At 35.6% G+C, this 27727-nt stretch overlaps 1 protein-coding gene across 4 annotated transcripts in view; it reads right to left on the bottom strand.

Annotated features, from left to right (window-relative positions):
• LOC126879616 (MICAL-like protein 1) overlaps window positions 1–27727 on the bottom strand; it is a 386924-nt gene that overhangs the window by 169712 nt on the left and 189485 nt on the right. For all 4 annotated transcript variants that reach the window (XR_007696158.1, XM_050642786.1, XM_050642788.1 and 1 more), the window contains one exon: window positions 24446–24610. Coding sequence is in view for 3 of the 4 variants with exons in the window: in XM_050642786.1 (XP_050498743.1) it covers window positions 24446–24597 (152 nt within the window). In the remaining variant the exon portion in view is untranslated. The remainder of the gene's footprint in view (window positions 1–24445; window positions 24611–27727) is intronic.

Raw genomic sequence — 27727 nt, 5'->3', positions numbered from 1 at the left:
GTCTTTTAATTTACTGACAACAAACATGAAAGACTTTGTAACAAATTCCATTTCCATCCAAGATAAGAATGATATGACACATCGAAAACTGCGCTAACGAACATTACATAAGAGTGGCGCAATGTAAAAGTCAGTAATCAACCGAATCCAGACCGATTTTTGTATAACTCTTGCTAAAGATGTAATTTGTAATTTGTATTAGGTACACATTTTGCATTTAAGTAATTTTACTCGACTTAGAAAAAAAATTTTACCATATTATACTAGAAAAACTTAACGAGTAGGTATATAAAAAAGCCGGAAGGAATATTGATCGAACTCCAAAATAGATTTGAAGACTTAAAATATGTTAAATCGTCTCTTCATTTTTTTCCGAATTCATTTGAAATGAACATAGTTCATAAGGTGAATTTTTTATTATTACCAATATATGACCCAAACAACATCTGGAGAATTAAAATTAATAGAGACGCAAGAAGATCAAGCTCGAAAATAAAACTATCAGTCGACGCCGAATACCGAATTTTGGAAATTTGTACCCTAAAAAAGAATGCTTGTCGAATTATTTCCATATTAGGAACAACGTACTACTTGTGTGGACCATTTTATTCCATTTTATAATTCGTGAAATCCTAACACCGATCAATATTACCTAACCAGCATCTAAAAGAATTACTGAGAAGTCACATATTAATCACCAAATTCTAAAGAATTATCAAAAGAAGGAAAACAAAAATATAATTAAGTTTAAATATTTCGTAATTGTATTTCGGTTTTCAGTAAGTAAAAGTTCTGTTAAAAAAATTGTAAATACCTTCTATACATAGATACTTTTTGAATAAGTATTTTATTGCGGCTCGCGAAAAACTTCAACTTGTGAAAAGTGGCTCGGACTATTAAGAAGCTTGGCCACCCCCGTTATTCCTTGGATTCTAAGAGAACTTTCCGCAACATTCTAAGAAGCTAGCGATACACGTCATCTTATCTTTATTTCATCAGTGCTTTAATAGAAGACATACATACATTCTTACATAATATAAATATACACACATCGGAAAAGTCTAGGGATATTTTTAAAAAGAGCCGTAATTTCTTCTGTAGTTGTTTTGAATAAATAATAATCGATTTGTGGTGTTTAGTAGTAGGTATTTAATGTACATACAATAAAATTTGTTAAAAACGAAAATTTGTCCAAAATAACGGGAATGTCTTTAAAAAATGTCAAAAATATCGAGAAGTTCAATTATTTAAAAAAAAATAGATCATCACAAAATATGGTCGTAATAAGAAAAAACAGAATGAATACAAAGTATCGCGTCCACTCTGGTTTATATTAAGGTTTTACATCTGTCGTTCATAGAAAAAATGAGATTGTCAATATCCTGTTGAAGTACATCTGCCCATTCTTCTATCAGACGTTCTCGAAAACGAAACGGCGTGTATATGTTACCCATTTGTGGAGTATTTCTTCGTTGAAGCATGTCCAATACATGCTGTATCTGTATGGGATTCAGGTCGGGGGGTTGTGTTGGCCAAGGCAACACATCAATACCTTCGTTGGTAAGCCAGTATGTCACTGGGCGTGCGACAGGTGAAGAAGCATTATCATGCATAAGGTGGAAGTTTTGACCAAGTCAATAAGTAAACGAATGAACGATAGGTTGTAGAATTGTGTCGAGGTACTGCTGAGCTGTAAGGCAGGCCGCACATCAAAGAAACATGAAACGTAAATTACGTTTCATGGAAATAAACCACTGCTAAACAAATATATGTCCGGCCATTTATGAAACTCTCCGAAAATAAAAATGTGTCATGAGCATGAATCACACTCGTTTCATTGGTAGGCGGACTTTGAGATTTGTTTAGCAGTGTTTTCTTTTCATGAAACATGTTTTTCGTTTCATGTTTCATGTTTTTCGTTTCATGTTTCTTTGGTGTGCGGCTTGGCTTAGGAAGCGGTATGGAAAAACGAGGTCCGTTCTGCTATCTATCTATCTAATCAGCCCTAAATATCCATCTTTGGATATAGGCCTCCTCTTCCTTATTCAATGCCTCTCTATCTTGGGCAATTTGCATCCATTTTGACCCAGTGTTTGTCTCTCGTTCTGCTACCGACTATTATTCCACTCATACATTACTGTACCACCTCTATACAGGGTGTAACAAAAATACAGGTCATAAATCACGTATTCTGGGACCAAAAATAGTTCGATTGAATCTAACTTAACTTAGTACAAATATGCACATAAAAAAGTTATAGCCCCTTGAAGATACAAAATAAAAATCGATTTTTTCCAATATATTGAAAACTATTACACATTTTTTATTGAAAATGGACATGTGCCATTCTTATGGCAGGAAGATCTCAAAAAGTAATAATAGTGAAATTTGTACAACCCCCATAAAAATTTTATGGGGGTTTTGTTCCCTTAAACGCACCCAAACTTTTGTGTACGTTCCAATTAAATTACTGTTGCGGTACCATTAGTTAAACAAAATATTTTTAAATCTTTTTTGTCTCTTTATAGTTTTTCGATAAGTCAGTTTTTATCGAGATATTTTGAAGATTTGTAAAATCCAACACACATTTTTACATGGTCAGAAAATCAATTTTCATTTTGTAACTTCAAAGGGCTGTAACTTTTTTTATGTGCACATTTGTACTAAGGTAAGTTAGGTTCAATCGAACTATTTTTGGTCCCAGAATATTTGATTTAATTTATGACCCGTATTTTTGTTACACCCTGTATATGTAAACGTCCTGAACATGTTTTAAACGTTCTACATTTCCAGATCGTTTTCACAATCTTACTCAATGAGAATCTGGATGATATCCAAATCTAGACTCGTTGGAGAATAAAACTGTAGACCAATCATTTGCATCCCAGTTTTGATATTCTTGACACCACTCTAAAATTGCCTCTGGAGATAGATGGCCTTCGATTGTGGAGATTGACTTCATGGAGACGATTTCCTACATTATCATAGCCTATGGTTATCTGGTGTGTATAGCCACAATAGCCGCTGTAGGCTGCGTACAGCGTCACGCCCCGTAGGAAAATTGTTCATTTTCGTTACTTTTAATAAACTTTGAAGGACAAAAACTATCTTACAACCGAAAATAGTTAAAAAAGAGTAATTCCAAAAACAAATTCAAATTACGGGGTGAATTGAAGTGACCACAGACTTAGTCGGTTGTCTCCCAATAGACGCCGTAGCGGAACATCCATAAACTACGTCGTTGAAAAGGGGGAGGGGGTCTTTGCTTATTACGACGGTATACGACAGGGGGAGGGGGCCATGAAAAATATACCCTATTGTAGGATTAAAAAGAATTCGTAGGTATATTACACTTATCGCATACTTTTCATTTCGTTTTTATCACTCACAGCCTTAATAATATTGCTAGCAGTTTTGTACAGAATAACAAACAATAAAACATTGTTTCATGTATTTAAACAAACGTTTCTATACAGAACAACGTCTGGAACCAATAAATATTAAACTGTTCATTTATTTACTGAATAGTCTGTATGAAACAATTATTCTACAAGAATGAATAGAAATAACATATTCTATTTTATTTAGTTAGTACATTGTATTTATACTTAGTAAAAGAAATGGTATTGAAATCAAAACAAAATAAGTATCAAGATTTATATGAGGCAGTTAAGAAAGCATAGGAACTCTGATAAAAGTCTTTGGTCCCAATAAAGCTAATTAGTTGTACAGTGAATTGAGAGAAAAAAGTACGCGGATACTACATAGTAATACTGATTTGGATTCATTCGTAAATAAACTTTGATAGCTAACTTTAAAAAATCCAGGAATAACATGGAATTTAAAAAAATCACTAAAAAGGGGAGGTGTCATGAGTTGCAATTGCGACGTCGGTATGGGGGGTGGGGGGTCAACTGTAAACGACGCTTTACGACGGAAGGGGGGAGTTAAAAAGTCCAAAATTTTTACGACGTAGTTTATGGATGTTCCCTAGGCTGCGTACAACCATCATGTCAATAGGAGACCATCGACTAAAAATCGGTCGTGAGCTGCAGTTGTACCGCGCTCACGCCCTAGATGACGTTAGGCTGGACTTCCAGTGTCAAAAAAATGCCGCCACAATTAACTTGTGACACTTCGCATGAGAGACTCCCATGCGCTCAACTACATTATTTTGCCGCATGCCACATTGAAGAAGTTTTACAGACACTACAGACCTAGTTATCTCATCCAAGTTAAATGATCTCGTTCCATTATAAAAAACAATATTTTCAATGTACTAAGTAAGCATGAACAAAATCGAAACTAGCAGATTATTTACTGCAGTGTTCGTTATCACTTTTGCCGTTATGTTTTACTCACAAAAATCTACAGGATGAGCAACTGTACAAATTCAATTGAAAGGGATCACGAGTGAAAATGATCACGTGAATTTATTTTTATTAATTTTATTATGTTATAAAAATATCCCTAGACTTTTCCGATGTGTGTATTTGTTCGTTCGTTAAGCCGTCCTCTTGTACCTTACGGTGTCGAGGTAAGTGGAGAAATCAGATGTCTCCATGCCTTTCGGTCAGTAGCTAGTCTTTCTGCTTCTCTCCACCCAATATTCCTTTTTACGCAAGCCTTTCCAATATCTGCGTTCCACGTTCTTGCTGGCCTGCCTCTTCTTCGTTTGTTGTCGGATGCCGCTTTCTTACAGTTCTACCTTCACCCATTCTCGCCATTAGTCCGAACCACGATAACTGTTTCGTTTCAAGTCTGTCTAAGGTCCTTCCAATACCGCACCTTTCCCGTATGTCTTCATTTCTTATACGATCACGTCTGGTCACCCCGGATACCGCACGTAAATATAGCATTTCGCATGCTTGAATTTTACTACAGATGTTGTCATTCATTGTCCACGTTTCACTACCGTAGAGTAGTACCGGCTCGTATACAGTTTGAAACACTTTCATTTTTGTTTTTAGGCTTACTTGTTTCTTCCTAATGAAACTTTTATTTAGCGCATAGTATAATTTTGTTGCACTCATTACCCTGCTGTTTATTTCTGGTTCTATATTTCCTTGTCCATTCATTGTTGATCCTAAATACTTGAAGTCCTCTACTTGTGTAATGGTCTCATTATTCAGCTTTACATTTATATTTTCTTGAGTTTTCGATATTACTAAAGCTTCTGTTTTTTCAATATTTATTTTCATCCCAAATTTCTTAAAAGCTTCATTCCAAACATTTACATTTACTTGCAAGTCTTTTTCTGATTTTGCCACAATTACCAGGTCATCGGCATATATCAACTCTGACACGTGAACTTGTTGAAGTTTATACACCCCTACTCTAGTTCTCTTTACCTTACCCCTGCATTCTTTTGCAATTTCGTCCATTAGAGTGATGAATAACAAAGGACTCAGAACACCACCTTGTCTTACACCTGTCCTTGTGTAGAATTCTAGAGATGAGTGATTTTTCGTTCTTACATTATTACGTGTACATTTATATATACTCTTTATTGCTTGGATTAACTTCGGTTTCACATTTCTACGGTTTAATATTTCCCAGATCTTGTTACGTGGCGCACGATCAAATGCTTTTTCCAAGTCCACAAAACATAGAAACAACTTACTGTTACATTTACTAGGGCTTTTTCTGTGTATTTGTGTATATTGTTTAAAAAGTTATAAGAAACCTCGTTGCTGCTAAAACTACTTCCTATTTCATTAAGTAATTACGATACCATTACGATAGTTATCAGGTAATTAAAACGTCCATACTTCCCCAACATTGCAAGTAAGTACTGTTAAATACTCATAAATTTAAACGACCATATGCTGGTCAAAATAACTGCAACAATTATTAAGAGGTCAATATTTAATTAACATAATATTCAACATTAATCGTCGTGTTAATAATCTTTGTGAGCATTACCCAATTAACAGAGACGTAGCTAGCGGTACGATAATATCAATATACGTAAGTAGATCATTAAAAGTTATTAAGTAAAATTTTACAGCTAAGTAAAATTAACACTTGACTTATATTCAATGTTTTACTATCCTAGTTATTCTAGGGCTTTGTTATGTTGCAAGATTTTCTTTCTTTGATTATGAGTCCCCGAAAATAGTGCGTTCCTTTAAGGTATGGATATAATACACAATGTAGAACAAAAAAGTCCTATAACATTTTTTAATAAAGTTTACCTTACCGTTTCCAAAAAAATACATTGTTCGCCATATAAGCGAACTTTTATTTTCATAAAATTAACTAATTTGGCATCACTGTACAAGAACTGTTTGTGATTTAGTTTAAATGACACCACAAATGTAGGTCAGACAGGTACACCTGCAAAATAATTGTACCACCCCATGTTTGAAAATTCAACAAAACAAGAATTTGTTTGTTTGTTTAGGATGAAGACCGGGTTTAATGTAAGTACTTATGGCTAAAATGCTGCAACTATTTTTGAATTGTGATTGTCTATGTTTAGATTTTTGCATACATAGTTGTCAGATTTCAATTTGCATACCAAAATGTATTTTGGTTTTTTAGCCAAGCGGTTGCATTAAAAAAAATGTTATAAGACTTTTTTGCTCTACATGGTGCCTTCTACCTACACCTTTAAGGAACGCACTATTTTCGGGAACACCCTGTATATCTACAGTCTCTTCGCTGTATAAGGTCCCCAGTATTTCTTCAAAGGGTCTCTCCTGCAATGTCAATAAAACACTATGGAAATAGACGGAAAGTTTACTCCAGAGCAAGATCGAGTTGACCCAGACCTCTAAAACAAGCCACCTTGATGCTGATAAGAAAAAAAGCTCTGGCTTACGCTAATACTGGGTCTAGCAATGTGGAGAGTGAATCTTGTGAAAGAGTTAATCCAGTAGTAGTGGGTTTATCAGGACATCTTGGAGACGAGCCCTCATCAAGAAGTTGGAGGTTATTAGGTCAAAATTCCGAAAATGAAGAAGAAGAACAGTAACCTATTAAATAAAACTAGTCCACTCGGGATAGAATTTGACCTTGCATGGCGAGGTGGCCAAAATTTTATTTTTCCAATCTTTAGGGGGTCAATAGTAATGTAAATTTAAAATCGCTACTGAATTCCGCCGTTGCGTTAGCCGCCATCTTGATTTTTAAGACGAACCGTTTTGCTCAACATCTCCGCAATTTTCACCTCGACCTCAAATATTGACTTTAGCAAAAAAATGAAAGAGATCAAAGTTGTATAAAACATAATTCTCTCCATTTTTGTTTATGTACAATTATATCGTCAAGTTAATAATAAATGAGATAATTCAATAATTATGCTGCCCTCTCCTTCCACTATTTCCCCCTTAATTCGGAAAAAATATTGGCCTCACAAAAAATATTGTAAACAAATGTAAAAAATCACATTTGTAACAATTTTAGTCCTTACCATTTTTGTCGAAAAGTTGCAAATGGATAGATTGAGCAAAAACCGCCATCTTGGTTTTCCTTTAAAATCAAGATGGCGGCTAACGCAAAGACGGAATTCAGTCGTGATTTACACTACTATTGACCCCCTCTAAAGGTTAGAAAATATAGAATTTCGGGCAGCTCGCCATGCAAGGTTAAGCCTTTTTTTCGCCTGACTCCTGGACTAAACCTAGTATTTTTATTACATAAAAAGTGACGAACTTCAGCATGGCCACAAAAGCTACAACTAGTGAGTCTGGAGCTATAGCGAGGAAAAGATTTATGTGCTGTTGAATCAAATTCTAAACCCAAAATAATCTCGAGAGTACGCGCTAACGCCTATTTAAAAGACAGAAACTTATGCAGGGCATACACAAAAAATTTAATAGGTCACAAAGTCAAAAGATCCATGGGGCGAAAGGATCCCTTTAAAATCTACAAACGTTTGCTTCTAGCCTTTTTGTTCACTTTGCCTCTATTTTGGTAATTTTCTTTATAATATATATTTGACAAATAGCATATCCTGTGGAATATTAGAAGTAATACCTCTTTCTTTTCCTTTCTACACTTTACACAGTGTTACCCAAGTAGCACCGAAAGGGTTCATTAAGTATTTTAAGAATGCTATAAAACTATAGAATAAAACTAAAATTAAAACCATTTGGCTTTTAAGTAAACCTTAAGGTTGCAATAAAAGCGCTTTCAGCATAAAAGGGCCCACTCTGAAAGAGGTCAATAAAACCAAAAATAAAAACCCTATTAAGACTTTATTTTCTTAAGCAACTCGTTTTAAAGCTGCTGTGTAGGTGCTTTTAAAACCATGTTAAAATACACTTTAAATGCAGACAGTTTTATAGCAAACTTAAAAAGGTTTCTTAAATGGATACCTTTAAAGACGATTTACCATATTAAATGATTATTTAAACCCATATACTCCATATAGGCCAACAAATTTTTACATGTGATATTTATGATAGGTAGATACGTATTGGTAACCATAAAATAATAAAAAGTACTTGGTTATTTCGGACTGTCAAGGTAGAAAAACACTTGCGCACGCACACAACTTTATTGATAATGTTAACAAAAATAGTCTAAATAACTCACGCGCCCTAAAATTTCTGACTTTTGGCGATTCAAAAACAAAAATAATAAAAAAATTTAAATCCAGAATATTAATTTGAAAGAAAAATAATTTTATATACAATTGTAATGTTTATTTATAATTTTTATGTAAGCCTTATATTGTGATTTATCATGGCTTTCAACATCTCGAGAAAGCAATATGGCCGAAATCCAAATAGAATTATTTGGTCTATCGACAGAGAATTGTTAAGATCAAATGGTTTTATTTTATACCTTTCCAAGAGCATATATCCTACATAAAAGCAAGTTGCCTTGGAATTAAAACCGTTTAGTTTTAATGCTGCTGTCAATAATGCCACTCGGTTTTAATGTGAATTTAACCTAAAATCGAGGCGTCGTAGTGCCGTGTGTGTTGTATTTTTCTTTTAAAATGACCAGTTTGTTTATATTTTAAGTACTTGCAGCTTATTTCTTCCATACTAACTGTACTTCCACTTTTTACAACACACTACCCTACTGTTTCGCTCTAAAAAAAAAATGGCCGACCATTTTGGACATGAAAGAAGAGGGGATGAGTTTAGTTTTATTGTTTCTAACAGGAAGCATATTTAACTAAAAGGTAACAAACGAGAATCTAATAAAACCAAACAGTCCGGAAGTTCTTCATAAAACTGATTAGTTTTAAAGTGAACTGAGATTAAACCATTTTAAAACTACAATAAGATAAAGTATCTATTAAGATTAATTAGTTTTATTTGATACTCTGATTAGATACTTTAAAACTAGTGACAAATGCTTAACAGTTTTAAAGTTCTGGCAGTATAACTACAAGGTAACTTTAAAACCATTATCTTCTTATTTATCACAATAAAACTTTTATAAACCTTAAATAAAACTAAAAGGTTTTTATTGTGCTACTTGGGTAGGTATGTTGTGAAAAGATCACAGTAGTTATTTTAGTTAAAACGTCCCCCTAAGCTCCGTTTACTTAACGAATGGGCCTTTGGAACATTACCAAAAAAATCTTTTTAATACTTATATCTTTATAATATTGTTTCTTGTTAATAGAATCCTAACAATTATTCACGACTGCACTACGACACTGTTAATTAACTAAATTAAAGTGGAGTCCTGACGAATCGTTTAGAAAACAAGTTCGGTGTATAACCACACGATTATTAATTAATAAAAAAATCGATTTCTCTTAAACATTAATAGCCAGATTGACCGTGTAAAAATATTCGCAGTAATAGTATTAGCGTAGTATATTTTAGATTTGCTTTTTAAAGATTTCAACTACATACATACATAAAAATTAGAAGTCTTTGGAAGTATGGCAAGTAACTTTTTTCGCTATGTAGTGAGCTTTTGTTTTAAGGGTATTCCACGAATATATTATAATAATTCAACAATAAATTCTTTATATCCCTAAATCCTCTAGTTAAAATATTGCTGTTTGAGTAAATAATTTTTTTAAAGTATGTACCTAAATGCATTAGGTTTGTTCCAACACAACGAAAAACAGTCATGAAACGATCACGAAACTGCGCAGTAAACAAAATAACCCATGGAACGTATTATTTTGCTCACTGCGCGCAGTTTCGTGATCGTTTCATGACGGTTTTCGTTGTGTTGGAACAAACCTATTATAACATAATATTAATCTTGTAATTGTAATGATACGCTGATCCACCGAACACGCATCGACACTTGGAACCGTGCGATTCTTTCAAATCGCGCCGATGCCCCCACTCATCTCCACCTCTCCGAACCAACACCGGCAGAAGGATATTTAAGAGAGCCGCAAGCAGAGAACCGACCGACAGTACTCGCTTCGGCGGTACATATAAAGAGTGAGGAAGAAACGAGGAAAGAAGAGAAGAAAAAAGAGGAGCCCATGGAAGACGAGATAGCAGAAACCAACAGAGGTACCACCAAGCGTGGAAAAGAAAGCGACGGTGAGGCAGAGGTTATGTCGGAGAAAATAACCAAGACGGCGATTTGAGGAAACTCCTGGACGAAGTGACGGCACAGAGAGACCAACAAATGACAGTTATAAACGGAATGAATACCGAGATGGCCAGGATGTCTGAAGAGATTAAACAATTGAGGGGAGAATTGACAGCCCAAAGAATATTCTTCGAGGACCTCCTCGCACACGCACGGAGCCAAACTCCAGTAGTTTCCCAGCCAGTTACTGACACTACTCAACAGAGGCCAATCGCTGAAACCCAACAGAAGCCAGTTTCTGAAACTCAGCAGCCGATCCCTGAAGCCAAAAAGCCGTCAGCGGGCGAAAGGATCCAAAAAATCAGAGGCCAAACTCCAAAGAACAGAGAGGAATTCCCACCACTCCCAGAAGACGAGAAGAGAACATGGGAAGATAAAGCCAAATCCGCCATGAGTGCCGCTTCACCAAAAGCGCAGGATTCTTATAATCTGCCCCGAGGACCACCCCCCATCCACCCAACTACAAGCACAAGTGGAGATGCGCCTGCCGCACGGCACCCCAGTGTTACAGAGACGAACATGGAGACAAACCAGGAAGAAGAAAACACCGCGTTGCCTGAACAACAGGTAACCCGCACAAGAAAACCGCCTGTAATAAAATTACAGAGCGTCAGCGAAACAGGGGCTATCCTCAAAATAGCCCAATCACAAAAAGTGATCACTACCAACAGGATCTCCAGGAGCGGACGAGAAACCCTCATCCAGGCGAATAGCCCAGATGATTACAGAAAGATGACGCATATCATCGAAGAATATGCAAAGTCACTGAAAGACAGGAGACTCCAGTGGATAGCCTTCCCATTCGAAGAGGAAGTTAAGCCAAAAATGGTAATAAGAGGGCTACCCACCAACACGACAGAAGAGGAAATCAAAAACGACATAGCAGTGCAGTACAACATCGACTGCCAAGCTGCAAAAAACATGTCGACGAGATCAGGTCCAAGACGACAACTTCCAATGTTCGTCATAACCCTGAACAAGGAGGACGTCGAGGCGGCGAGGCGCATCACCAACTTATGCCATATGAAGGTCGTGGTAGAAGACCTTCGAAAATCGACAGGACCAACGCAGTGCTTCAACTGCCAGGGATACCACCACGCCCAGAACGCGTGCCACAAGGACCCTAGGTGCGTCAAATGCGGTGAGGACCACCCCACGAAACAATGCAAGAGGGCCAGATAAGTCAAAGCCACTTGTGCCAATTGTCAAGGCAGCCACCCGGCCAGCTACAGAGGATGCCCCAGATGCCCTACATGGGGAAGACCCCCGCCAAGGAGGCCACAACAACAGCCACAAGCAAGAAGACCGCAAGCCACCGGGATATCCTACGCCCAGGCAGCGCAGAACGCACAACAACAAACAGCGATCCCTGACGAGGACTACTTAGTCAGAATAGTGACTAGGGTAGTCAAAGAGGTCATATTAAGCACCAGGGAGGCACAGAAGTAATGCTGACAGACAGGGGATACTTGAGGATAGGCTCCTGGAATCCAGGAGGAATATCAACAAACCAGAACATCATGGATGAAATCGCAAGTAGATACGAGATGGACATCGTAGCAATCCAGGAAACCAAGTTAACTAACAACTTTAACTTAAAATTCCCTGGATACGATGTTTACAGGAACGACCACACCAGAAGATCAGGAGGAACGGCCATCTTAGTAAAAAAGGGAATCAGACACACCAGTTTCACGACTCCACCACTGGTCAACATGGAGGCTACAACAGTAGAAGTGAAAATGAGGCAAGGAGCAGTCAGAATCACATCAGCTTACGTAAGACCACAAGACCCTTTAATGGACGATGACCTAGATGCGTTCCTAAACATCGCCGAATCATCCATCATAATAGGAGACCTGAATGCAAGATCCCCCATCTGGAACGACAGAGCTACGAACCGAAACGGACGACTACTAAATAGATACATAGAAAACAATGAAGACACAATAGCAATGGGCCCAGAAGAACCTACCCACTACCCAGGAAATGGACTTCCAACCCATATCGACATAGTTGTGGCCAAAAACCTAGACTGCAATCAGAATTAATTACGCTGGACGAAGGATCAACTGACCACCACCCCATCCTACTAGAGATCGGAACATGGGAAGAGACAAACCCACCAAAGAGAACAAAAAAGAAAATAAAGTGGACAAACTACAAAAGACTAGTAAGTGAAGGAATAAATATAGTGCCAGTGATAAACAATCCAGAAGAAATAGAAGGAAAAGTCCTAGAACTCGAAAACATCATACAAGAGGCAATCAGAAGCAGCACAACAGAGGAAGAAGTCGAGATCTACATGGGAAGGTTCAAAGATATTCCACAAGAAACACAAGATTTGATAAGGGAAAAAAATAGAGCAAAACAAACAGCAAGAAGAACAAGAAATCGAGTAGACAAATCCTGGGCAAATATTTTAAACAGAGAGGTCAAAACGGCCCTACAACTCCACCGTAGTAAAAAATGGGACAACTTTGTACAAGAGACGGAAGAACAAGATTCAAACATGAAAAATGTTTGGAAACTCCAGAAAATGTTGAGAAGCGACAGAAAACCCATCCCCCCACTACATGGAAGACACGGTATGGTATACACCATAGAGGATAAAGCAGAGGCGATGAGGGCTACACTCGAAAGAGAATGCGACCTAAACTACCACCAAGACGAAGATGACGACTTCCTGGAAGAAGTTGAAGAACCAGAAGACCCAGAGGACTTCATTCCCCCAACATCACCGGAAGAAATCAACGAACACATCAAAAACAGTTCGCCGAGAAAAGCGCCTGGCTTAGACGAAATAACAAACAGAGCCCTAAAATATTTGCCCAGAAAAGCTATAGTGTACTTCACAAACATAGTGAACGCGATACTAAGATACAAGATATTCCCAAACAGATGGAAAGAGGCCCATGTCATCATGATCCCAAAACCTGGCAAGAACCACACATTCCCGCAGAACTACAGGCCAATCAGCTTACTTCCAGCGATCAGCAAGATAGTGGAAAGAATCATCCTAAGCAGACTGCAAGCGGAAACGAACAGGCTAAATATCATCCCAGAAGCTCAATTCGGATTCAGAGCAGAGCACTCCAGCGAGCTACAAGTACTCAGACTAACCGAGTACATAGCAGCTGGTTTCAACGACAAGCAGTACACTCGAGCAGCGTTCCTGGACGTAAGTAAAGCGTTCGATAGAGTCTGGCACAAGGGGCTCTTATACAAAATGCGGGATTACGGGTACAGCGGGGCGATGACGAGACTAATTTCGTCGTACTTAAGCGGCCGGACTTTCAGGATTCGGATAGGACAAGTCCTGTCCGAGCTCGGAAACCCGGAAGCTGGAGTACCCCAGGGAGCGGTCCCGTCACCCCTGCTGTATACGATATACACCGCTGATGTACCTAGAACACCAGGTACCCTCATGAGCCTCTACGCCGACGACACAGCGATAGCGGCCAAACATAGAAATGTAGATATAGCAGTGACCAACCTGCAAACAGCGTTAGAAGAAATAGAAGAATGGAGTATAAAATGGAAGATAGCCATCAACTCAGATAAAACGCAAGCGGTTCTATACAAGAAAGGAAGACAACAGCCAGAGGAACAGCTGACGGTGCAGAACAGACCCATCGAGTGGAAAAACGAAGCTAAATACCTAGGAGTCATCATGGACAAAGGATTAACCTTCCAAAAACACGTAGAAGCCACAGTCCGGAAGGCCAACATAGCAAAAGCAACACTAAGAGGACTCACAGGCAGGAAAAGTAAACTAAGACTGAAAACAAGGTTAAGACTGATCAATAGTATAATCCTACCGGTATTAACATACGCGTCTCTCGCATGGGGACACGTAAGTAACACACACAAGAAGAAGATCCAAGCAGCCCACAACAACAGCCTGAGGGAGGCCGCCAGAGTCCCAAGATATGTAGCTGAAAGATTCCTGTTCAGAGAACTCCAACAGGTGAGAGTCACCGAAATCATGACAGATAAGGCAAGGACCAAATTCGCGGAACTGGAGCACCACCCAAATTACATACTGCGAGAGACGCTAAGGTATGATGAGTTCCACCGATGGAAGCACAGACGTCCGAAGCAACAAATAGTGGGATAAGAGTACAAAAGTGATAAGTGATAGTAGTGAGTTCGTAGCTCGAAAACAAGTGCCGAAGACAGCGTTACATACGAAGATCAAGTACCACGACCGCCTCTAAGGTAAGTGAATTTTAGAAAATTACAGAAGGGCATAAGCCCCCAAAAAAATATAAATAAAATAAAAAAATGGCGAAAGCCCCCAAAAAAATTATAAAAAACCATAAAACACATACAAACTCGAGCAACGAGTCATCGGGCGGAGCCCACTAGGGCTCAGCACGATGACTCGGGGCCCAAGCAAGCAATTTTTAGTTCCGCGGATAAGTAAGAAAGAAGATAAAGGCATAGAGCGCATCACGCTGGCCTAGTTTTTTGCATTCGATTAGGGTACCACAATGGAATCTTATTACCCAGGATTCCATTGTGAAGAGCATTTGGCTACGATAGTTGTGCCCCCATCGCGCATCAGCGTGCTATGGGGGGGAAAGGGATGGCCTGGGGCATTGGAGCGAGGTGGGGTGATCCCTGTATATACTCGGGTCAAAACACCTCGCCCCAATGAATTGTTACACCCGAATGTACTCTTTCGAGAGGGTGGACATTCCCACAGGTCGGGTTAAATCAAATTGCTTGCTTGCTTGAACCGACCGACAGTCCTGAAACGACAGTTCTGGGCTCCAAATACCAGCCAAGCGAGGTGAACTAGGCAGGCCGACCTGAGTAGCGAAGTGCGCCGTACTGACGTGAGTCGCAAACTTAGGCAGGCCAACTCGAGCCGCAAGGTGCACCGTAGTGACGTGATTTGCGGCTCATAAGTAAACGGAGGCACGCGTAGTGAGCGGGCCCCCGATAAACGTATATATTTGAATAACATTGTTAATTTTGTTCTTCTTTTTCCAGACGTCTACCCGGAGGAGGACTTCGCTGCGACGAATAGAATGAGCTATAATTTTTTATTTATTTTGTAAATAATTAGACTGAATAGATTTATTTTGTTTTAACCTGTGTTTTACTGAGTCTGTAGTCTTAGAAGAACTAACCATCACAATATCCTTCACAAACATAGCTTGTCTAATATCTCCCACCAAGGTATCTTTGGTCTTCCTCTCCAAATTTTTCCAGGTGACATTCAGCGAATTATTTCTACACTTAAGATGGTCTCACCTTATTAACCTACACTATCTCACTTTGGTATCTAATTGGTTCCAGACCTATTGGAGATTTCTTTAGAATTCCTTTAATTTCGATTATGTACGACTCAGACAAGAGTAAAAATTTCAGCAATAATTTTATGCAGCCATATAGCTATTAGGCCAGGGATTTTTTTATTTATTTATCGTATGGCACTTGACACATTTACATTTACATACATTTGCGGAGTGTAGAGCTAGTTCGCGTCCGCAACTGTCCGTAGTAGAATACTACACGTGCACCCTGGGTAACGCTAAATGAACTAGCAAATAGTGGCGGTCAGATAATCTTAGGATCTCCTGACCAGAGACACGTTACAATGCCGATAAACCTTGTGTCAGAGATGTAACTAGAAATGCACCAAGTCAAACTATGTAGTTTGTTTTACTCAACAAACTTGACTTGACAACCAAACTTTTTGTGTCAAAAAAGTTTGACTTGACTTGATTTCGCTATCTTTAGATTTATAGACTAAGAGCCGCTATAGGTGAAATTTCTTAATCATTTTAGGCACGATGGGACCCTATAACTTAAATAGTAGAACCTAAAAGAAAACGTTTGAACACTGTGCCGTCACTTTTCAGTGGCACATGCGTCGACAGTGGCGCATCAAACTTTCCATTTATGGACGGGATAAATAAATTAAAAGTTACCTTCCCTTACTAACAGAATTATTTTATTTTTATTTTTTTAAGTTCTATGTGATTAACACATAGGATTCAGCGTAATTTTAACCCACCACCCCCTTCCCCCTGCCCCCACCATCAAAAAATTCATTTTTCGTTTTTATTTTTTTTTTGGTGGGATGCAATCAATTTTAAAATTTCAAAAAATTCACACGCATAGCTGAGGCTTTTATAAAACATGCCTATTTTTTATAGACCCATAGGTAGAGTGTACATAACCTCAAAAAATTAAAAGAAATTTTTTTAAACAAAAAAGCGTATAACTTTTTTTGAGGAATAGCTGCAGGTCTAATTTTTTCTTAATCTTGTGTGTTTTATAAAACACTATATTTTTAATTTTTTTCAGATTTTTCCGTAAGGCTCCCCACCTTCAAAAATCCGAAAAACTGTTTTTTGGGGGGTTTTGGGGGATTTTCCCTATTTTATAGACTTCATAATATATCAAATCAATTTTGTTTTTATAGGTTATATGTAACTTAAAGTAACTGAGTCCTTTAGAATATTTAAAAATCAGAAAAACACGTTCAAACCCCCCAAAACCCCCTTAAAAACAGTTTTTTGGATTTTTGAAGGTGACCAGCGTTACAGAAAAATCTGAAAAAAATTAGAAATATAGTGTTTGATAAAATACACAAGACTAAGAAAAAATTAGATCTGCAGCTATCCCCAAAAAAAAGTTATATACTTTTTTCCAAAAAAAAATTTTAAAAATTTTTTGAGATTATGTACACTCAACCAACATGTCTATAAAAAATAGACGTGTTTTATAAAAGCCTTAACTATGCGTGTGAATTTTTTGAAATTTTAAAATTGATTGCATCCCACCAAAAAAAATCGAAAAATAAAGTTTTTGATGGTGGGGGCAGGGAGAAGGGGGTGGTGGGTTAAAATTACGATGAATGTTATGTCTTAATCACATATAACTTAAAAAAATAAAAAAAATTAAATTCTGGTAATGAGGGAGGGTATTTTTTAATTTATGTATCCCGTCCATAAGTGGAAAGTTTGATGCGCCACTGTAGACGCATGTGCCACTGAAAAGTGACGGCACAGTGCTCAAACGTTTCTTTTACTTCTACTATTTAAGTTATAGGGTCTCGTCGTGCCTAAAATGATTAAGAAATTTCACCTATAGCGGCTCTTAGTCTATTAACATGAAATCAAACTTCTTCAAACAGTGTGAAGTTTGAATATAATAATGCGCAACGTGTTTATTTCCAATTCTAATGGAGAGCGTACCCGCCATTTGTTTTGACTTATTTGGACATGTCTGAGTCTGAACTGTACTCTGCTCCTCTGCAAATTAGTTAGAAGTATACGCTTGGTTTGTTGCCTTTTTGAAGTGTGTGCTTTGTGCGATAATGTCGGGTCTTGAAATGTCTCAACCTGAACCTTTGGTTCCAACCTGAACCTTTGGTTCCAGGTGTAAAAATTTTCATCCTCCTTTTTTCATCTAGTGGCTCAGAATACGTACCAGAACAAATTAAGTCTGATTTTGAAGATATCCCCGTTGCCAAAATTAAGAGCAAAAAATCTGTAGACTAGGCAGAATTAATTAACAAGAAAAAATATATTGATTTTTTGAGACAGGCGATTTCAAAACAATGATAATTGCTAAGCACGTTCAATTTTTTAAAAGTATTGGAATAAAAGAATTTAAAACTTAATAGAAAATTTTCATTGTGTGAATAAGCAGTACGAATGTTTTGCACATATTGTTGATTTAGCTGCACGAAATTTAATGAAAGTAGATATTTGAGTTAACATCTGAAGAAAACTAAAGCGCAGACTCTCATACTAGTGATAACGAAAGTAATCTGAAAATAGTGCAACAATATTGCAAAGGTTAAGATAATTTGTAAAATAACTGAAAACTCCGAAATGTTTAACAAAACTTCGCGTCATTAAATTTACACATTACCAATTCCATATTGGAAGTAAAAACCAGAGACGATTTTGATGCAAAGATAATTATTGGTCTTCAGGCAGCTCGTGATGAAATTGTTACGCATTACAGTAGGAATAATTTGATGTATTGTTTCAATTTGATTTTGGATCCTCGTCATAAAATTAATTAAAACGTTTTCCTTAACGACATGGGGATAGTACTAAACGAAGAAGCCATCAAGAAATTTAAGATATTTATTATTCATATTATTATTTATATTAAGAAAAATATTATTCACACTGACAAAGACAAAGAGTCGCCCTAAACCCAAACTAAATGTACAGTAAGTGTGTGATAAAGTTATCGATTTTGATCTAAATGTGTTTGAACTTTTCCAATTGTATCCAAAAACACATAGAAACGAAAATCCATAAAGATTGGAAATCGACAAATACGCATCTGTAGCAGGAGCTGACAGCAACGAGGACACTAACGTGGTGGACACGGCACGAAAAAACAGAAAGTTCTCTAAAATGAGAGTTTGCAAACTTTTTAATCGTTGAATAATTTAATTTTGATAATATAAACCTTTATCTTAAAGTTGGTGATTTCTGAATTCACGTAGACTAAGTCTACATGAATTCTTCTTGAAATTTTTATAGCTGAATAATTGTGATATTGTCCCCATTCTTACGCGAAGTTAAAGTTTTATGCGCATTTTTATAAAAGTTTTTAATAATTTTCAAAAAAATCGACTTTTGAAGCTTTTTGCAATAATTGATCAACAAATTAACAAAATTAACTTTGCAAACTCTCATTTTAAAGGATTTTCTATGCCTATTTCAGTAAAATTGTGTCACTTTTCCATATAATTTACCGGTCTTCAACTTAAGTATTTAAAATCAAATAGCGATCTTACATTGTTTATATACCTAATATTGTTTATTTAAATTCCATAAGGAAAAATTTCCTTTAGCTGGCTGTATACCATTAATTACAAAAATTGAAAAAAAAAATCTTCTGTGTAAAAGGTATATTTATTTAAACCCCAATAAAGGGCCACATTTAAACACAACGTTTTAGCTCTAAAGAGAGCATCATCAGTGTTCTAAGCAAGCTCTACATGCTAAGCCACCAAAAATACATGGGTTAAAACCCTTAAAATGCCGACCAAAAGTCTTACATTGGAGTGTTATATATTAAACCCTGGCGATGATGACTATAGTCATATGATGCTTTGAGGTATATCTTGTTTAAATTTTACCCATTACCAGGGTTTAATATATAACACTCCAATGTAAGACTTTTGGTCGGCATTTTAAGGGTTTTAACCTATGTATTTTTGGTGGTTTAGCATGTAGAGCTTGCTTAGAACACTGATGATGCTCTCTTTAGAGCGAAAACGTTCTGTTTAAATGTAGCCCTTTATTGGGGTTTAAATAAATATACCTTTTACACAGAAGATTTTTTTCTTCAATTTTAGTTTATTTAAATATTGTTATGACCAAATTTATCAAAAGCAATTGTTAAATACCTGTAAGGAGTGTCACGAAAAAGGCTTTTATTTTGCTAATCTTTGGCCTATTTAAAAATATATTACCAAATGATGAACTTGTTATATTTAAATATCACACTAAATTTTCTCTTTTTTTCACCCCTCACCTTATTAAAATAAACATTATAGAAGTTTTTAGGGACTTTTGACCCTCGGTAATAATGCAATCTTTCATTCTGCGTTTAAATTTTTCAAAAATAGTTATTAGTTTTCTCAGGATTCCAAAAAAAATTAATCCATCTAAAAAGCATTGGCCCGAAATTTTGAGCCTACGCTCTTAAGGATAATTCTTTACAATATTTGATAGCCAACTACATAATTAAAATGGCCGTGCGTAAAGGTAGATATTGAATTTTACTCTATTCATTATTTAATACCACACAATCCTACTTACATTGTTTGCCTTAAACTACATAACAGTAAACTGTAAACACTCGAACGTGCGGCCTGAAATAATAAACACCATGGCATGCTAATGATAGCTACAAAATTATTATCGCCTTACTTATATAATAATTTAAACAAATAAACGTAAAATATGCATACTTTATTTAAATATTAACAAGTCTAAAAAGTCTGTGCAAAATTGGTATAACATTCCGCTACAACAATTATTAGTTAATATTTACAACTCATAATTCTTTTGATTTTGGACCATCGTCATAAAATTAAGAAGGGCAAAAAGTATTAGGAAGGAAAAACATTAAGGAAACAGACAAGAAAAAGGGAAAAATCAAAGAAGCAGCCCTCATCCTACTAAATGGGGAAAAATGTGTAGCGAATCCATCAACAGTATGCAGCAGACTTGGGTTGCCAATATAAGAAATGAACAACAAAATCATACCAATAATAGAGGACAGGGAAACGTGAAGCATATATCTCTATCATATACACTACACATATGCAACACACAATACATAAAACTTAACTTTTTTACCCCAAAAACTCATTATTACGAACACTCCCAAACACAGAATCACATTATAACACACAGAAATATTGCACAAATACACAGAATAATCAGAATTTGATTTGTCAGAGAGCGTAAAAACATCTACCCTCATATCTTCCCAGCCATAGCTGGCTGTTACGATCATAGGCCATCATAGGCAGTTTTTGTTTCAAACGCATTTTTGATTCAAAGTGGAAGTCAAAAAACATAAGCGCCATTTTTGAAGTTATACTTCTTTACGCGCGATATGAGGGTGAATTTTTATATGTTAAAACCTACGATCCCGGCGCATGCGTATTATAACTTTGTTCTGATTGGATTAAAATGTCAAAATGTCAAAAATTATCCACTATGGCAGCTGTGGTTTGTACGGTTGACGGTTTGGTTATGTATGGTTGTTGCGTTTTAAAATTTGTGGGAAGAGAAACAACAAAGGTTAGTTAATAGTTATACAAAACGGTCATTTATTGGGCTATATACAGGGCTATCCGTATTGACAGGGTGACACAAACTTATGTTTTTTTTTAAATAGAACACCCTATATATTTTTACATTTTTGGATTCTCCTGTACGTCTACTTTCCTAAAATATTTCTCTCCGCTTTTATTTAATTCAAAACAAAAATCCAACTAGTAACAGAGAAACACTGGTGATAGTTAATCACATAAATATTTGACTGTTGGGTGAATGAAGATTTGGGACTATTCTCAGGAACTCAAAAATAAAATAGAGCGGATGTCGGGTTCCGCCTTTTATCCATTTCTTCCAAGCGCTTGTATTGGTGGCCAGGTTCTTCATATCCCTTATACTGTTTCCCTTATACTGTCTTCTTTCACCTATATCCTGGTTCTGGTCTATCCATGTCTTCCTCGGCCTTCCCTTTTTTCTTTTGTTTCCCATTTTGGCTTTATGTACCTTCTTTGTAAGTCTCGTTTGATCCATTCGTTGTATGTGTCCAAACCAGCTCAATTGTTTGTTTCAGATCTTCCTCATTTAAGAAGATGCAAAAATGTTTTAACTGACAGAGCGTTAAGAACTGAGCATTCTATTCTAGCGTAAAAGCATTAAGGCTTTCGAGATGTGAAACGTAAAATGTTAAGAATATTGTGGACGGAGGAAGTGACAAATGAATTAATTTTACATTACATTAATTTTACAATAAAGAAAGAGAGGTTTTAAATAACATAAAAAGAAAAAAATTCAAGTAACCGAAATATGAAAAATTACATGTAACTATTCAAAAGAAAATAGAAGGAAAACGTGGTCTTGGACGACGAAGAACATTCTGGCTCCAGAACCTCCGCCAGAGGTATGGATTCAGCACGATGATACCATTTAGGTCCACTGAGAACAAAGTAAAGATCATGCGACCGGTCGCCAATATTCTTGGAGGACAAGGCACATAAAGAAGAAGACAAAGTTTTGTTTTCATCAAGATTCTGATTGATTCCCGTCTGATGCGATTGTATTTGTAGCTTAATTTTACAAAATTCGGTGTTTATTGTTAAATAAATTGTAGGCTATTGATTATGTTCAGTTCAAAATAAGAGAGCTAAAGGGAACTACAACGTTAATGGGATTTTATTATCTCATATGGTCAATGGACCTCTAAATTTGAAAAACCCGCGGAGTGCTACCGTTTATATGGGTGCGTTTTTGAGAAAGGGGTGAATTAGTCAATAGGCACAGGGTGAATTAGGGTGAGTTCTATGCACTTTTAGTACAAACACGTCTACAGGAAAATTGTTCCAGGTTAAATTTACTATCGAAATATCACATTTTAAAGTCAAACATATTTTTTTTACAAAAATATACTCAAAAGAATAACAAGAAAAAAACACAAAAGAAAGCAATTTTGTTTTTTGCCCCACAACTTTTTTCCATAGGGATAAAGGTATAGGCATTGCTTCAGCAAAAAATAACTACCATCCTTCCTCGTTAAAATGACGTTTGGTAGAGATCTCTAGGATTTATAGTTTCCAAAATAGGATTTTTTTAAGTTCGCCGCTTACAGCATTTTTGGGTCATTTTCCCCATAATTTCGCAAACATTGTTCTGTAACTTTTTTCTACGCATTTATAGGTATATGCAATGGTACACTTAGTAGAAAAAGAAGTCAATTACCTTTAAAATGGTCTATTGTATAAGGTTGTACGACTATTTTTAAGCAAGTTATGCTTTTTCAAGATTTTTTACTTTTATGATTTTTGATATTTTGTTATGATTATTTTTAGAATTTTTCATTATGCCTTTTTTTCTTGTACATTCAGGTATATACATTGTGAAATAAAAAAAGCATATTTTCTCTACTTTAAAATGATGTATTGCAAACAATTCTAGGACTATTTTTAAACAAGATATCCGTAGGGTATCCGTAATTTGAGAAAAATTTTAAAATTTTTAATTTTTTTTTCAATTAGAAGAATATAATGGCATATTATAACATAATTTTTAATTCCAAATAACTTTTCTTAATAACATTTTTCGATAGTTTGAAATATAAAGCTACTTTACTCTTGAGCGAAATGCATATTTTTTCATACCTCGTACACTATTGACAAAATTTTATATCTGATTATTGTATCTTAGGTTTATACTATGCAGAGCATTTTATAAAGAATAACTTTTTTTCATAAAGTTAATAATAAAAAAGTTTTCCATATGGTTCCAGCTTAGTGGGACCTATTGCATGTGTATGTGACATTTTGAAAAAGCATATCTTGTTTAAAAATGGTCCTAGAGTTTTTACCAATACACAGTTTTAACGTAAATAAAATAAATTTTCTTTTTTTTTGCACAATGTATATACCTAAATATACAACAAAAAAGGTTATAATAAGAAATTTAAAAATAATCGTAAAATATATCAAAAATCATTAAAAGTATACAACTTTGAAAAACCATATCTTGCTTAAAAATAGTCACACAGCCTTTTACGATAGAACATTTTAAAGATAATTGATTTTTCTTCCTATTAAATGTAACATTGCATCTACCTAAGGCTGCGTAGAAAAAAGTTACAGAACAATGTTTGCGAAGTAACAAGGAAAATGTCCCAAAATCGCTGTGAGTGGCGAACTTTGAAAAATCATTATATGAAAACTATAAATCATAGGGACTTATACCAAACGTCACTTTAAAGAAAAAGGATGGAAGTTATTTTTCTGTAAAGCAATGCCTATACCTATATCCCCATTGAAAAAAGTTTTGGGGTAAAAAACAAAATTGCTATCTTTTGTGTTTTTTTCTTGCTTTTCTTTTGAATATATTTTTGTAAAAAAAATATTTTTGACTTTAAAATATGATATTTCTATAGTAAATTTAACCTGAAACAATTTTCCTTTTCTCAAAAACGCACCCCTTTAAATGGTAGCACTCCGCGGTTTTTTCATACTGAGAGGTCCATTAACTATATGAAACAATAAAACCCCGTTAACGTTGTAGTTCCTTTCTAAAATACATAATCAATAGCCTATTGTGAATGAATTTTAAATCGTTTTTAGGGATTAAATATATTAAAAAATGTAATACAAACTTACATAAGATCTGGTCTGAAGTGATGTATTATGGCACAAAAAGCTAGTCCGTCTCTCCAAGATGTGGTCATATTATCGATCTTAACTCCAGGGTAACCTTCTGTCATTTTGCGACACCAGAGTTCCAGACCCTTCGTTCCTCGTCTTTCATTCATAATGAATTAGTGCCTAAAATAGAAATAAAAAATTAATATTGCAAACATTTGAAAGAGACAAAGGTTAATCTGGAGAACTGTCTGGCAATATGCACTATTACATTACTTACAGGACAAATAAATAAATTACAGCTATAAAATATACGTATACACGAATACAGACAAACAGACATTTTAGATGTTTTAAAGGTGTATTCTATATTATGTATCATATTCAAAAGCAGTTAGTCAACAACGAAGTTTTTGCAACGTAAAAACAACTCGAAAAATGACAAACGTCAACTTTTTTGACAAATACCCAGAGGCGAACGTTAGAATCTTTATATGCGAAACTATAATTTTAGTAATAAAATGAAAATGATAGACATCTTATATTTCAATTCGTTCAGAGAGGACCATCATCCTCCTACATACGTTTCACCCTCATTCGGGATCATCGGGGAAGTACGGTATGCGGCAAAATAAACAGTACTGAAATTCGTATGCCTCAAATTTGTATGTGTCATGTGTCGAAACGTATTGAGTGGTTTCTGAACATTGTCATACCGTTGGTGAAGATCATGTTAATGTTAGTTACTTCAGGATGGTTCTCAGTTTTGCAGAAAAAATTTTTATGGTGGAGTACTATTTTCGGTAATACGGAAAAGGTCATGAAAACGGTCCAAGCTTAAAATCAACAATTGTTTTAGCAGAACGGGACAACCTGTCACACTGCCAGGGAGTCTCTTCGAATACTCTGAGCGATCATTTTGGGAGTTGCCACTCACCAAAACTAACGCCACCATATGCGTACATATGGGGAATGCTGAAGGAGTCAGACAGATACATCGTCTACCATTTCGGAATTGCGGATCAGAATTAAAGATTTTTTCGTGCCAGAGGCATTAGTGGATCTAGAAATTTGCCTTGGGAGGGGAAATTTGCCTTAGGGAGAACTTCCAATGAAAAACCAACCAAAAAACCATAAAACAGATAAACTCAGACTACATAAAAGACATAAATATTAACTTATAGGTACATAGTTTCATTAATTTTATTAACTAGGGTGTTTATTGGTTTGAATTTGTCTTTTGATGGTTTCGGTTTGATTTGATCTAATATATTTTTATGTTTGAACAATTTTTTTCTTTAATTTTGAACTTTGTTAGGGGGGAAACTTCCTCATTTTCCCACTCCGTAGATCCGCCACTGGCCAGAGGTCATCTTTAACATCTGTTTTATCGGGAACGCGCGTCGTCGTGAATAATGTTTGCGAGGCTATATCATGTGTATTATAGCTATATAAATAATCATAAAAATTTCAATATTCATTTCAGTACTGCTTATTTTGCCGCATACTGTATATACGGTCTGCTCTGAACGAAAAGAGAAATAATTCAGAACAAACCAGAGTGCCTCTACGATGATCCCTTAGGAGAGTGAAACATTCGTAAGAGGATGGTGGTTTTCTGTGAATGAATTGAAATATAAGATGTCCCTTATTTTCATTTTATTTTAATTTACTCCTATCTGAGTACAGAGAACCAAGATTCGTTGGAATTTTTACAGAGATGAATAAACAGGTAGTGCAATGCAAATTTTAGATTTCCCCTAGTCTTCTTTAATTCATCCTTCGTCTACTTTGCAAGTATTAGAAAACACGAATACATGAGTTACCAGAATCTGGTCCCAGTAAAGTCTTTATTTCTTCGGAAATAGCTTCGAACTTTTTAAGTAGATATCGCTACAGCGTCTTAATCGAATTATTTGTTTAATTCGGCATTTAGAGACAAATTCCGTTTCTTTTCGTTCAGAGCAAACCATAGAGCCTCTCAGATGACCCCTAAGGAGGATGAAACGTACGTAAGAGGACGATGGTCCTCTCTGAACGAATTGAAATACAGGGGTCGGCATATGTCCGGCAACAAATTTGCATTAAGAGAAAAAAATTCATCGACAAAATGAATTTATTCAAAGACATTACAAAAGAGATTCGAAAAAAGGTTACTGTAAGTGTAAGTGTTCAAATTAATGCCCATTTTGATCAATGCATTTATTGCAACGTTTCACAACGGAGAGGCAGGTCCGGCGAAGCACGTCAAGCTGCACGCGAAGCTGTCCGCGAAGATTTTCGAATTCTTCTTCAATTGCAGTTCGGGGGTCGGGAAGCATATTTACAGATGCTCCTATACTACGGCACCAGAATGCTGAAATCGGTTAGCCTTTGAAATACACTATTGATTTAGGCACCTATTAAATTATAAGACATCTATTAAATTATGGTGCCTAAGTTTTTATTGTAATTAATATTATTGTATTTATTGTATATTTCAATTTATTGTATTCAAATAGAAATCTCGAAACTGCAATAAACCTAGCATACTTAAGAATGTGTTTTTGACCCTAACCCGAGAAACAAATAAAAAAATTGAAAAAAAATGCCAATGATTAAAAACAAATAAATATTTTTTATTTTTATTTAATAATAAGTACCTACAGATATAATTATTACTTGTATACAGTGCGTCCATAAAGTAACGCATAAATTCATTATTAGCTAAATAAACAACATTATTAGAAATTACCGAAACAGGTCGATTTTTAATTTTAATTTATTATTTTTTCAATAAGAATATGGGTCGTGTGATAGCTTATTTGAAAGGCAATTCAATTCTCTATTCAGTAATATAAACATTAACATAATTATTTATACAGGGTGTCCAAAAACAATTTTTTAATTAAATTAACTGACACAAAAAGAAGACTTTGCGTAGTTTATTTAATTCAAAATACATTTTACTGCTGTCAGAAAACAGAAATAAAATGTTTATTTCAAATATAAACATTACTTTTTGCTTAAATTTAATGTTTAAGCTGTCACCCACCTGCCTCTTGACAGTTTGAACATTTAATTTAAGCGAAAAGCAATGTTTATTTGTCAAATAAAAATTTTATTTCTGGTTTATGACAGCAGTAAAATGTATTTTGAACTAAATAAATTACGTACATTCCTCTGCTTGTGTCATTAATGTAAAAAAAATTGGACACCAAAAGTCGACCTGTTTCGGTAATTTCTAATAATGTTGTTTATTTAGCTAATAATGAATTTATGCGATACTATATGGACGCACTGTATACGAATAATTATATC

The sequence above is a fragment of the Diabrotica virgifera genome, chromosome 2 (assembly GCF_917563875.1).
Source record: "Diabrotica virgifera virgifera chromosome 2, PGI_DIABVI_V3a".
NCBI classification, from domain to species: Eukaryota; Metazoa; Arthropoda; class Insecta; order Coleoptera; family Chrysomelidae; genus Diabrotica; species Diabrotica virgifera.
The sequence above is the reverse complement of the archived record's forward strand: the minus strand, read 5'-3'. Positions and strand labels throughout refer to the sequence as shown.